General features: G+C 36.6%; 1 protein-coding gene across 1 annotated transcript in view; it reads right to left on the reverse strand.

Moving 5' to 3' along the window:
* Window positions 1-15,095, reverse strand: part of LOC140849254 (serine/threonine-protein kinase TAO1-like) — a 171,158-nt gene that overhangs the window by 35,934 nt on the left and 120,129 nt on the right. Inside the window, 5 exon segments of the mRNA XM_073236243.1 lie at window positions 938-1,169; window positions 5,151-5,333; window positions 9,633-9,872; window positions 11,819-12,022; window positions 14,565-14,693. Coding sequence (XP_073092344.1) covers window positions 938-1,169; window positions 5,151-5,333; window positions 9,633-9,872; window positions 11,819-12,022; window positions 14,565-14,693 — 988 coding nt within the window.

Consider the following 15,095-nt stretch of genomic DNA (forward strand, 5'->3'; position numbering starts at 1 on the left):
GGAGATCAAAGTCCCTTTCCACTTGCTCCTGACCTTTCTTTCCTGGGAGAACGGTGACCCCTAGTGGCTTTTACTGGGCAGCTGCGTGCAGATGGGGTCTCTGATTCTTGCCCCGCTACTGTGGAGTAAGCTCCATGCGGTTGCTGTGGGCGTGGCCACTTTTAGGCTGCTGCTCTGCTCTGGTGGGGCCGCGCCAGAGGGGGAGTGGGCGGGAGGCTGTTTATCACTGTGGGGGGCCGCCAAGCTATGTTGTCGCCCATGGGGTTGGGGCACCTGGAGTTCCTGGGGATTCCCAGCTGCTGGGCTATATGCCGGGATGCCTCCATCCAGCTGTGAGGCCCCTGTCCCTTTAAGACCTTCAAAAAGCACATGCTTTTCTTTTGTCCCAGGTGCGCTGGCCGTGGGGACCCGCTCGCAGGTTTTACTGTTCAGTTTCCCTAGTATCCAGCACACCACGCACTGTGTGTCCATGCTCTGATGCGGATGGCTAGGGCTGGGTATTTAGCATTCCTGGGCTCCCTCTGGTCCTGCTAGGCCATGGCTTGTATCTTATCCCCTTCGTGAGGCACTGGGTTCTCGCAGATGTAGATGTAGCCTGGCTATTGTACTGTATCTTCTGGTCTCTGTTTTAGGAATGGTCGTATTTCTTGTATTTTCAAAAATATATATGTTTTTGGGAGGAGACTTCTGCTGTCCTACTCACACCGCCATCTTGGCTCCTCCTCACCATTCTCAATTATTAAGTCACGTGTAAGACATGTGTGACCCATTGGATATTTGTCAAGTGACACTGGTGCTTCTGTTCATGCCCTGTTCTGTCCATCCCCCGGCAGCTGTCTGCCTCAGAACCCGAAGGCTATTGCGAACTCACATACTGCTACCTCGGGGTACCCCATGCATTGGCTCAGAAGGGTGACCTGCATCGCTGGGGACCCACCTTGTATTGGATGGCCCCAGGCTTGTGGTAGGCCACCTATGGGATGCGCCCTGTGAGGAGGTCCAGGGGGGGTTTGGCTGAATGCCTCAGGGGCAAGGTTAGAGAGGTCGTTTCCAAAACCTAGTCCCTCGCTTTCAGATTTGAAAGCTTTCATCTCTTTTGCTCGACGCTCTAGCAGGCTTCGTATTCTTTCACTGCACTCATTCTGAAATGTCAATATCTCTTCTTCCATCTGTTGTGGGTTGGTGGGGGGAAGCAAAAAGAAAGCTCATTTATTTTAAAAAATATATAAACTACAGAAGCAATAATTATTCTGGTTTAAAGTGAATCATAAAAATGTCCACTCTGGCTATTTTAAAGGATGTATATTTAAAAATCAAAGAGATGTACTGTAGGAATCATATATAACTTATATTGCTAAAATGTGTAAAATTAAGTTCTTAAAAGCAAAGGTAATAATCTCTATTGAAATAATAAATCAAGGCAATTATCATGAATGGCTACCAAAACCATTAGGTAAAAAGATTGAAGAAGAAAATGTGTAAGGAGAATGTAGCCTTATTAGATACACCATAAGGTCACTCTAATGTAATAAATATGGTATTGGTGTAGGAACCAGTAATTAGTAAAACAGAAACAGAATGAAGTTTGTAAGTTTTTAATGCAGGACAAAAGCACTAATTAATTTAATGGGAAAAACAACACAGGCACAAGTGGCTAACCACCTGGAAGAAAATAAAAATGGAATCTCATCTGATACCATATTCCAGAAAGATCAGAGCATTAAGTGAAAAACAAACAGAAACCATAAAGTTTCCATTAGAAAGTTAGGAGACTCTATGTACTTAGAAATCAGTGGTTGGGTAGCCGTCAGAATCAGTTTTGGACAACTCAAAGGTTTACAAATATATATAGCTGACTAGAAATAGTTTTAGTGTGAAAAAATACACAATAGTCAATGACAATGGGAAGAAGTTGATGGAGAAATTGTTGATGAATGAGAATATCTGAGCCCACTCATCAAATATGACTTCAAAGTGGGACAACTAGACATTATATAGCTTTTGATGTGATGCAAAAGGAAGTGTAACACAGTAACCCTTATGAACATTCCTCGCAAAAATTTTTAAAAGGAAAAAAATTAATGTAAATATAATCATGCCCCTAGATCTAATGACCAGTTTACAGGAAATGCAAAGTAAAGAGGAATGCATTAAATGACACCATGAGGTTGGAATCAGCCAAATTCAAATGCGAGAATTCCTACAAAGCAAATGACCCAGTCCACAGTAATAAAAAAAAGGGCACAGGAGACTAAAAGGCTTAAAAGACAATGAAATGCAACGTCTACACCATGTTTGGGCCCCAATCTAAATAAACCAAGAAGACCTTTTTTTAGATAGAAAGGGAAGTTTAAGTATGGACTGAGTATTAGGTAATCTTAAACATTTATTATAATTTTGTTAGTTAACACAATGGAATTATGACTATGTTGAAGTAAAAGAGTCCTTATTTCCTTATCTGTGTTTGCAGTGAAATGATTCTATGCTGGCATTTGCTTTAAAATATTTCAGATACTCTGCCCCCTATCCTGCTCCCCTAAAAGGCTGCATGTGGAGTTGGGAAACAGACGAAATATAAGCAAGATACTGATAGCTGTTGAAGTTGCGTAATGAGTATTTGGGGACTTCATTGTACTAGTTCTTAATAATTTCACTAATACTTTTTGTTTGAAAATTTCCATGATACAAAGTTTTTAAAAAATAGGAAATAAAGAGTATTTGTAAAGAAGTATTAAATTAGGTTTTAAGATATTTGAGGACTTAAGCCAATAGTCATTGTTCTCTACACAGAAATCTAGCTCAACAAATGTGCTTAATTTTTATGTATCTTTTTTTTATACTAAGTTATCATTGATATACAATCTTATGAAGGTTTCACATGAGCAACATTTTGGTTACAACATTTACCCATATTATCAAGTCCCCTCTTATGTATCTTTTTTAAAGTGCCCTTTTAAAAACACACAATTTAGCATGGAAACACCTGGAGGACCTGGAGGACAATTCTTGTTTCATTTGGACGCTGAAAGCAATCTTCAAACAGAATTATTACACATCTAGAAACAACTAACATTCTCTCTGCTTCCACCTCTATTTTCAGATGACTGTTTCTTATCTGTACAACCAGTAGGCACAAAGTACAGAAAATACAGATGTTACAATGTTTTCAAATCATACCATGGGTATATCACTGCCTTGGTAGTTGCCAACTGACTGACCCCAAAGTACTTTATAGTCATGCACTTCACTTGAAATATAAACATGAGCCCTAAAAATCAAGCAGCAACTCAAAGCACTGTAGATTTATTCCACTGTTTCTTTTATTATTTTTAATACTAAATCTTATGCATGTCTATTATCAAATACAAACCACCACAACCAATCTACCATATTAAAAGAGCCATTATAAGTATTAGTTCAACTCACTTTAAGTGTGATTTGTCTTTATTTTATTCAACACCTCATAAGCATTTTTCCACATTAATACTATTTTTATAGCCATTATTTAAATGGTTGAGTAAGATTTTATTAAGTGGCTTGGTCATAAGCACTTAATTATTTTACATGGTTAGGTGTTTAAAACCATTATAACTATGCTATAATTAACATATTTATGCATATTGTTTTTCCTGTATTCAGGATTTCTTTTCTCTAAATTCTCTAAATTCTTTGCTTAACATTTTCTAAGATCATTGATATACTTCCAAATTGCTTTCCAAAATGCATTAACAATGTATGAGAGTGCCACTGCACTTCTGGCAATGGTATTAGCCCTATGCCAACATTTTACCTGGTTTCGTAGAACATAAAGGCCTTAGTTCATATATTGAAATGACTACACCTAAGATACTAATTAGCACTCTTTAACTCGGAGCCACTAGGTGGAGCTAAAAATACAAATAAAACAATACCAATAATTCTCTCATGACACTGTTACTGAAATACTATAGGTTTCTCTTTTAGTGATAATTTTGAAGCATAAGAGATGGAACTTTAGATTCAATTTTAAATATGCAAGTTGAAATCAGGCAGATTTATGAATTCTGTACATGGGACAACTACATTTTTCTAAAAATTTGTATGTGTTTCTGTCTTCCCACCTTGAATGAGAAACACAATTGAGATAATTTTTAGAGGCAAGTACCTCTTAAAGGAGCCAGTAATGAAGACAGCTGTGCCAGAGAAATAGCAACACCTTCTTTTGGTGGAGTTTTTAAGAACATTTATTTTTAATAGAAATGAGGTATTCTATTTTTATCACAAGAACTGTAGAAAGTAGAGGAAAATCTATGCGCCAATTAATGGTCCAGAAGCAATGACAATTTTTAACAGACAAAACCATTAGGCATGTGTTAACTTACAATGGACCTAAGACATGCCAGCTGCTGGGAACTTATGGCTCAGGAATTCTGGAACAGAGCATTCAATCCTGGATACAAGTGGTATTCTACTACTTCTCAAAACAAATGCCTTTCCTCTCTTTCTTTCTCAAAAGCTTATACCCTTTGTTCTTTCTTCAACACACACACACACATATAGCCTCAGTACCTTAAAGGACACAAGTGAATTTAGGGATTCTACTTCTAATATATATGACAAAGAATAAGTAAAATAAATAAAGCTACATCTAGAAATATTTTCAGCCTGACACTTCATCTGTGTAAAACTGGTCTTACCTTCTCTTTTCTAGTAATGCATCAATCTGTACAGTTTCAGACCAGGAATGAATGAAGTATATTCCTGATCCCTTTTCCTTGTCTCTCTCAAGCAATTACTAAAGTTTTTTCCTTCACTATCCAAGTTTCTCTCCAATTTCTTTAGGTACAACTAGGTACACAAAAGAAGGGAGGAAAACGGAGCCAGAGCTATCCTTTTACAATTCAACTGTCTTCACATAACTCCACATCATTCCTCTAGTAATTACTACTTAAGTATATATATTCCTTTAATACATCACACTCATTAATTTTAAGGTTCATTACTGAATCAGTAATTTTAAAGAAAAAGAAAACACTACCAAAACTAGAATTAAGGAAATATGGTATTGTGAAAACAATCTAATGCCACCTCTGTCATCACAAAAATATATTTATGAAATGATTTTGATGAAAGCAAATCCTGGCACAATTACTTTTTTCTATTACGCATACCTGTTGTTTCAAGAGTGCCTTGCGGAGGGAGACCCTCCGTTTCAGCTCCCGAAGCTCTTGAGCGTGTTGTGCCTCAGCCTGCATTTTGATCTTGCTCTGAAGTTCAGTCAACAGCTCCAGTTCCTGCTGCAGCTGCGTTTTCAAAGCCTGGCACTCTGCCTCCTGCGCTTCATCCAAATGCGGCTGAAAGAGAAAGAAAACATACATCCTCCTGTGAGCTACCTTCTCATGACCTATGGAAAGGAGGACGTGTAAGTTAAGGCAGACTACTCTTCTATAGGGCACAACTGTTCTCTTTTACATCTTGGGGTAAACATCTCTGGAAAAGGAAAACACAGCAACCAATGACGGCATTATAAGAATAAAGCTATCATAAGCTATTTGGATGATGCCTAAATAATCATTATTTTTTAAAGGAAAACGGAATCTGACTGACATAAGACTGGGAATGTCTTCTCTCCAATGGAAATAACTACAGAACAGGGACAAGCATGCCACAGCTTATGGGCCAAAGCTGAACAGCTACCTGATTTTTTGTTTTTGTTTTTCAATAGTCCACTAATTAGGAATGGTTTTTTACATTCTGAATTGGTCACATTTTAAACGGCTATGTAAATACCCACATAATAACCTCAGTTTTTCCTCCTAAAATATTTACTATCTGGCCCATTAAGAAAAAGTCTGTAAACTGACATAGCAACTATTTTGTGCCTGCACTCAAATGTGACCATCTGGATTCCTGGTAAAGTGCTACTTTTTGAACCCTGCTTAACAAAGCTGCTTCTCCAATCTTGATGCACTGTTGGTATACCTACTAAACCTCTGCAAGGCACCAGCAGAGAGCCTATGTGGAACCTCATGACCAAGTGTATCAAAGAGAATTACATATGCATCCTGCATATTTCCAAGCAATGCTGAGAACAAGAAGAATATGGACCACCTTCACTATTTCCCAAGGTACAGCAGCATTTTCATCTCCAACTTAATATTTCAATTGTTGGGATTTTATTCGGGTGGTGGAAGGAAAGGGGCACTAAATTTGTTTTGCCTAAGTAAAATAAACTTACAGCTCGAGTGGAGAGCATTTCATTAATGTGGTCATACTGCTCAGTTAAGATGGCTAAGTTTTGGATCTGCTTCTCCTTAGGCTTTACTCTTTAGCACCACAAGCAAAAACCTGGAAGTCAGCTAACTAATCTTTCAAAGGTCAAAGAAAAGTTATGAGGCAAGAGAAGGGACAACCCTTCTTGTGGAAATGATAACAGACATGAACTACATAAACATTTTTGAGATAAAATAATTTGAGTTCAGAAACAGAATAACTCTGGCTTTAAATCACAGGTTAATTATTCTATGAACTCAAGTTTCAACAAAATGTAGTAAGATGAGATATATTTGATAAGGTATAGCCATCAAGCCTACAAGTAACAACACTCATTTGCTACACAAAGGCAGAACCTATAGTTGAAATTATTTACCTCAATATATATACTGCCAGATATTGAATGGTTGACTAAGTGTGCAAATGCATGTATGACCAAACACTCTTGTCAAGGAACTAGTTCCCACTCTTTGCTCCCATACTACAAAATCAAATATATATCTTTGTCAGCATTTTACACCAATTGAGGTACTAAGTCATAGTCATGTACCTTTATTCTGTGAAGGGTCAAGAAATGTCTAGCTAGAAAGACAAACTCTTGGTTTAGTTACGCTTAGCACTGCCCTTAAATACTGCCCTTGGTTAATAAAATTCCTCCAAGTTAGCCAGAAATGGAACAGTGAAATTTAGAATTCTCTTCTGACTTTGTGTAACCACCTCCATTCTTTAAAAAACTTTTAAGTATTCAAATATATTGCCAAGAAAACTATAGACACTCCATATCACTAGCTAATGACAAAAAGGAATGCCCTGGAAAATTTTTTCAAGAAGATTAATACTTATACCAAGAATAAACTATATTCCTCAATGTTTCCCCCAAGTGAAAGCAGGATTAACATGTTCCAGTTGTTTCTTAATCACTTAATACTGACAAAACGTCACCTAATGGCAGATGAAGAAATGGCAGATAAACAATAGGTGTTTACCCAAGTCATTCCTCAGAAATGGTGCCCCAATGTCTACAAATACTGTCAGCTCACCTAAGTGTGCAAACTGAAGTCCTCCTATCCCCCTTAAAGTCTTGGAGAAAGTTGGAATAGTTGCAACTATTGAAGTTGAACTACTACATAGTAAATACAAATTTATCTTAAAAAGTTGCAACTATTACTTATGTAAATGAAATGACATGATGTTAAAATAGTCTGTTTTCTCCAAGAAGGGACTAGGGTTACCAAAAAGGAAGGGATTGGGGAGTATGGGTGGGGAGGGAGGGAGAAGGGGATTAAGGGGCACTATTATTAGCACTCACAATGTAGTGGGGTCATGGGGCACGCAGCACAGCGCGGAGAAGACAGTACTAACTCTATAGTGTCTTACTACGCTGATGGACAGTGACTGCAGTGGGTTGGGGGGGACTTCATAGTATGAGTGAATGTTGAAACCACAACGTTGCTCATGTGAAACCTTCTTAAGATTGTTTATCAATGATACCTTAATTTTAAAAAAAGAGTCTATTTTGTTCAAATTGGGCAAGTAGATACATATATACAACTAAGAGGAACATGGTGATTTTCTTTCCCACTGAAGTAACAGAACAATTTCTTTTACGGAAAATCTTGAGCTTATGTATCATGAGAAGGACGTTTTCTATCTGAAGTCTGCCTATGACTGTGAGACATTATTTTTCCCCTTGATTTTTTAACAGTATCTGAAAATCAGACTAGTGTCTCCAAGCTTTCAAACGGAGAAGGGGGCCACAACAGGGAACCAAAAGGAAGGGTTAAACAGCAAACAACTAACCTATTCCAAGCCCCAGAGAAATGAAGTCCTATCAGATTCATGGTCTGACCAAAGAAAACTAAACAAGCTTTCAGTTCGGTTTACTTCTGGGTGCTGCTCACTTTAAAACTGTAATTCATTTTATAGACATGCTTTAAATATCTTTTGGTGAGAACCTCTACTATGTAACCACTACAAAGACAAAATAAATGTGGAAAATCATTATGAATTCTGATTGTGATAAGCATTAACTAATGATGGTTATGAGGGTAGTCAACGTACGAGCCACTCTGTAAATGATGTTCATTAGCTGTTTTGAAGATACAGCAAAGTATAAAATTTTACTTAGATTCACAAGAAAGGATAAATATTAGCTTTGCTTCTGTGTTTTGTTCAGGACAACTTGTATGAATGGAGTTGAATAGGAATCAGAGACACCACTAGGTAAGGTTTAGCTTCTGGTTTGGACACAGATTACTTCTGTGAGTGAATTTCACTTGACTTCAGGAGAGTTATTCAGGTAAGTGTTACCTGATAGTTTTATAGTTAAATTGTCAGAGATCGAAAAAGAGGGTAAAGGAGATACCGTGGAACCGGGCTTCATTGGATGTAAACACAAGTTTACAATGTGCAGACATGTACAGATTAACTGAGGTACTACTGTGGGTGACAACATATATAGGGGGTCATTTTGGTTTTTTGTTTATTAAGATTCATGTGATTATACTTCACGTATTTATTACAAGTTATAAAATTAGAAAATTCCTTGGAATTGTTAACTCTGGTTGATTTTGGTAGAGGGGGCTGGACCAGGTGGCCTAAAGAACAAGGAGAGGGAAACCTTTAAGTTTATAATACATACACTTTGGCATCTTTTGAATTTTGTATCATATAAATAAATTTCTCTATCAAAGCAAATACAAAATTTAAAGTCCTTTGATATGATATATCACCAACACTTGTCTTTCCTTATTTGTCTACAAGAGAGCATGTAGTACCTTCCTTCACTCTGATGTACTAATTAAAAAAATACACTCCAACTACACATGCCCTGGTCTTACCTATGTTACCAAACACAGAAAGAATGGGAGTAACAGTGTGATAATTCCACTATTCCTCTAAAGATGAGTATTGACAATGAAGGGAGAGGGGGTAAAAAGGCGTTTTTCATTCACTGGTTTCTGTACTAATTAAGAACTTACCGCCTCTTTTGGATACAAATCACATTCAGAGGAAATAAGATTCCAAAACTATAAAACTTGGAACAACAGAGAGAAGCCAGCAGGTTAGGATGTTGATATGTAGATTGCAGTATCAACACTGGACATTTGGGTACACTTAAAATGAGAATTTCGAATCTTATTTATGACACTTTCTACAGTTAAAAAGTTCTGGCCATTTTTTTTGGTACTCTGCTGAGAAATACACAAGCTGAAGTCTGCAGCTATAGACCCTCTACACCAATACTAACCAAACATGCTTAAAATGAAAAGAAAAAAGCTTATTCAATTTCTTTATGACAGACATCTGGCTTAGACTTTTACTGTTTACATGTGCCTTTTATGTGTTCTCCTTTGCCAAGAAGCTTAGGCTAAAGGTACCTTCAGACTCTTAGGCTGCTGTCGAGCCTGCATGACGTGCTTCCGCCTTAGTTCTCGCTCTCTCCGCTTATTACGCTCCAGCTGGTCAGTGAGCTCGGCTTGATGCTGCAGTCTCATCAACTCACAGCGCATCTTCTGCACTGTGTTGAGGTGGCGGAACTCCAGTTCTTGCGTGGATTTATGCTGTCGCAGTAACATTGCATGCTCTAAGTCCTTTTGAGCCTGCCTTTTATTTAATTCCTAATCCATAAAAAAAGACAAAGGCATAATTTGATGATGTACAATGCCAGGAGAAAAAAAATCCTAAGAAACAGAATAACCAGGATATAGATGTAATTCTCTGATTCAGTAATGGCTGCACAGTAAATATTAGAGTTTTATTACTGGAACTGTAGAAAATGGGCAATTAGTAGCACAATTGCCTTATCTGTTCATTTACTATTTATACTACTTTTAGCAATAAGCTTAAGACATATCACATCTGTCCCAAGAGACTTAATGTCCTTTCTACTCTCTTTCCGTCATTTATGTTTCCTAATTTTGTATCTGAACAGGATTTCTAAGTCATCCTTTGACTTTCTTCAGAGTATACATTCAATTCTACTACATGCAGTGTACCCAGTATAGTGCAGGGGTTAGGAACACAAGACTCTAGGGCTAGGCTGCCTGCTTTCGAAATCCTGGCTCTGCTACTGACAAGCAGTGAGTCCTTGGGTTAATTACTTAAACTCTCTGTGCTTCCATTTCATTACTTCTCAAATGGAGACCATAACACAGCTGTTTCATAAAATTAACGTGAGGGTGAAATGAGTTCATACGTGGAAAGCTGTCAGAATACCTGCCTCATGATCAATAAATGTTACTACAATTTTTTTCAGTTTAAAAGATCAAATGTACAACACACACACATACACTCACACACTCTCTCTCTTTTACTATGTAGAAGGAAGTCAGACGTGCCCCCTTTGCCTCCGCTGCCCCTTCTCCAGGGGCCAACATTTGGTGCATATGTTTCCCAACCTTCCCCACGCTTATCGTGACACAACCATTACACAAAAACATACAGTTTTAAAATTGAATAACAATATATATTATAGGCATATAATATGCTTGCTTTACCTAAAAATATAATGGACAAATACAGATTTTTAAAGAAATTTTTATTGGAAGCTTCTGCTTTCTGATGCCATAGTTTTTCTACTTTTTGCTTTATGACAAATTTTCAATAAACATCTACACATGATACACCATATAATTATGTTACTATTTCTTTAGGATAGAATTCTAGAAGCGGATTCGATGGGTAGAAGATACATGCAAATTAAATTGTTAAAGCTGCTGAATTATGCTCCAAAATGGCAGTATCAATTTATATTCTTACCAACATTGACCACTTTCCATGCCACTACTAGGACTCATCAATTTTTTAGACCGATCTTATCTAATTGATGCAATTGTCTTAACTTGAATTTCTTTATTAGTGAATTTGAATAATTATGTTATACTTGAAGTTTATTTTAGGCCACTCTTGAAAATAAATTGATCTATGCTCATAGGTATACCTGATAATGAGTACCGTTGTTTTCATTGGCATAAGTTTCTACATATTCCCAATGAATAATTTAATGTTTATAAAATTATGTTAAATGGTAGTATATACCTCATGGCACCCATTTTGGATGAAAAGGCATAAGTTATCCAATTAATTTTCTCATATTAAAAATTAACAGTTCTTTCATTCGTGGATTTAATATTCATTAAATATTTACTTAATACATATTTATTGAATACCTATTATGGGCCAGCCACTAGCTACAAGGCCTGGATATACCTAGCCACTGGATATAAAAGCCCTGAACAGAACCTGGGACTTGATCTAATTTCCATTCTACTTGGGGAGAGAGAGATCCCCATAAAAAGTGTGTGCACGTATGTGTGTATGTGTGTGTGTGGTGTGTGTGTGTGAGAGAGAGAGAGAGGAGTGCAAGAATATTTAAAGAAGGGAGGAGGATTTGGAGATCAGAATTGAGGAGATATGAAGTGAGGGAGAAGGTGAATCGTGTGGGTTGGGTTTCCAGGGAAGAAGGACTTAGGCAAAGGCAAGCAGAGGTGCTCTAAGGCCCTGAGGGTGGGATGTGACTGACATATTTTCAGGAAGATTCTGATTTCACACCATTTAAACATACCTCCTTGAGAAGGTCCTGCTCCAAGTTATGGCTCCCAAGTAGCAACTTTCTTTTTAAGCGACGGCATTGCAGCTCTAGGTACCGTTTCTGATGTTGAAGAAGATTGGTCTTCTCCTCTTCTTGGAAATGCTGTATGTTCTGTTTCTGGCTTGAAAGCCATTCCTGTTTTTCTTTTCTTGGGGTGCTCTTGTTTTCATTCAGCTCCTGGCAAGATAAAAAACAACTGAGTTCAAAATACATAAAAATTAACTACATGAATATACTATTTGGTAGCTGGTAATCTTCAGTAAAAATACTTAATTTGTGCCCTCTCTCATGGGCAGGCAGGGCAATGACCTTAAAGGAGGTAGGTAGTATTTTTCTGTTTCTGGAGTTATCCATGAAGTAGGACAGAAAAGAGAAAAAATACACTAGAAAACATGCATATTTTTAGCTTTGCACAGCTATATTTAGGATGGCTCGTAGCTTTGAAAGCACGCAATGATTGGTGAATGGAGTAAAACATCTTTGTTTGAAATCCTCCCAAAAGGGGGAAGAAGACAGTGCTTTCAAGTAAAAATCACACATGAATTAAAATTAAGGTTAAAATATAGTTATGTCTCACTTCTTGGCTTTCAACAATTGAAATACTAAGTTTTTGGCAAAGTTAAGGATGGGCTCAGTATAAAAGACCAGAAATTAAATGGAAAATCAACAAAACCACAGGAAAATAGAGACCGTTTAGAATAGATTTAGTCTTCAGCACTGTAACCACTGAACAAGGCAAGACCAATGTTTTTCTACAGCATTTCAAACATCATCTCACAAACTACCTAAAAAATTTATTTATACTGGATAGGATGAGAATACTGACAATACATTCAATGATGCAAACCCAAGGATGCTAATCAATACTAGTATATTTCAACCTACAATGCATCAACCTTGCAGAGAATATAAATCAGCCATCTTTCCTAGGTCTAAGATGATTTTTTAGAGACTGTTAACCTTATGGTTCTTCATCTGTTGTTCAAGAAAGAAACCGATGATTCATTACTTTCATTGATAAGATATTCAAACACATAAAAATAAAAAGCACATAAGCTTGTAGTTCTCAACTTAAGGATGTCAATGAGAAGACAGGGATAATACAGGCATATACAGAAAGAATCACTTGCCTATGTTTTTCAAAATCTTTGGCCAAGGAAATTTCCCACCCACTAAGACTATAGTAGGTCCCTTCCTCTATACTGATAATAATCATTCTAAATGAACACACACACACACACACACACACACACACACACACACACACACACGCAGACACAAAACTACCTTCTAAAAGAAAACGAGCTTATTAGTTAGACTATGAATTATATGCTTAAAGGATTATCTAAACCAACACATTCATTTATAAAACTAAAACCTGATTTCACTAGGAAACAACTATAGAACTGCATTTTGTTGGATATTTATTTACAGTTGGGAATCCTGTTTACCATCTTTTCAAATCCCATGTTCTGGTATTGAGTTTAGCTTTTAGATTACAGTAATGGGAATACATAGCAGGTTACACTCTTTAAAGTTGGAAAAATTTTATCAATGAACCTCACTCGGCAGGGTATATATAGCAAGGCTTTGTGCCACCAATATCCTTAATAAGACTTATATATCTAATTATAGGTCAAATTCCTATACACAAGAAAGCACTGTACCAAAGAGATTATGGTTATTTTATCAAGATTAATTTATCTGCATGCAAATAATTAATTACATGGACTAAAAATTTCAGTCCATCAGTCTGTAAAAGAGGGTGTAAACTGGGGAAGTCTCGGTGGGTGGGGGAATTTCCTTGGCAAAAGATTTTGAAAAACATAGCCAAATGATTCTTTGTGTATACGCCTGTATTATCTCTGTCTTCTCATTGACATCCTTCAGTTGAGAACTGCAAGTTTATGTGCTTTTTATATTTATGTGTTTGAGTATCTTATCCACAAAAGTAATAAAGAATTGGTTTGTTTCTTGAATAACAGGTGAAGAACCGTAAGGTCAATAGTCTCTGAAAAATCATCTTATACCTATGAAAGATGGATGATTTATATTCTCTGCAATATAATAAAGATACTATAGTTGACACAAATCATTTTCCTGTCCTGACCACTATCCTGAATAATAATCCCCTTTCAGAAATTGCCTTAGGACAACATGGCTTTCCTCACAGTTAGACTAGATCTGCGATAAAAATAAGTTCAAGAAAGCAGCACATAAAGGGCAAACACACATGAAATCCTGTAGCCATAAAGACATAATTAGCATGCTTTCCTAGTAAAGAAAATGGGATGAGAAGAAATGTCTCTTATCCTTATTCTGTGTTAAAATCAGAATAAGAACAAATTATTGTAATCTGAGCCCAAAGTAAGAAGGTATGACTTACTTTTAAAGGAAGAGATGTATGGCTCTTTTTCATAGCTAAAATATTTTTATTTCTAGTGACTCAGTTTCTTAAGTGCTTAGGAAAGCTACTATAAATAAAAGCTTTATAAAATAATTCACATTTTAAAGAGATCACTCTTTGTAGATCCCACTCAACTGAGGATCTCAGCCATTGAAAAGTAATAGGTTATAATCAATGTCCTCACTTAAACTGGTATATTGTTAGTGGGCACAAAGAAAAGAAAATTTTATCTTAATGGTTCTACGAGTAGATCAATATTGGATATAATCAGTAAGCAGGCAAGTGGCTTGAAAATTTTTATAAAGTAAATACCTCCTTAAGTTGTTCCTTTCGAAGTTTGTATTCTCTCTTCTGGGACTTCAAAAGGCTATTCAGTTCTTTCTTCTGCTCAGCCTGAATACGTTGTTGAAATTTGTTCTCCTCACTGGACATCAGTTCAGCCTATAGGAAAATTTTTAAATGGATCAAATTAGCTAAGCAGATAAGCTTCAAAGCAGCAGTTTAATACACATTAGCAAAGATATTTCCTCCCACCTAAGAATATAAAATCAGTATAATCATTACCAAAACAAGAATATCCAATAAATTATTAACAAATATTACTCAGCATCCTTATGATTTGAATTTCAGAGAACCACTAAAATGGAACTCATCTTTAAAATGCTGATCTTTTACAGGGGTCAGTGTTTTCACCGTTCCCCCCCATTTAACTAGAGTATGCTGCCCGACCCCCCTCACTAATAAAACAAAACAAATGTAATTAAGTTATGACCTTTTATCTAGCTTGACTTGTGTATTAACTACTAAAAGGCATACTGCTGACTGGCAGCCTTACCAACAACA

The sequence above is a fragment of the Manis javanica genome, chromosome 4 (assembly GCF_040802235.1).
Source record: "Manis javanica isolate MJ-LG chromosome 4, MJ_LKY, whole genome shotgun sequence".
Lineage (NCBI taxonomy): Eukaryota > Metazoa > Chordata > Mammalia > Pholidota > Manidae > Manis > Manis javanica.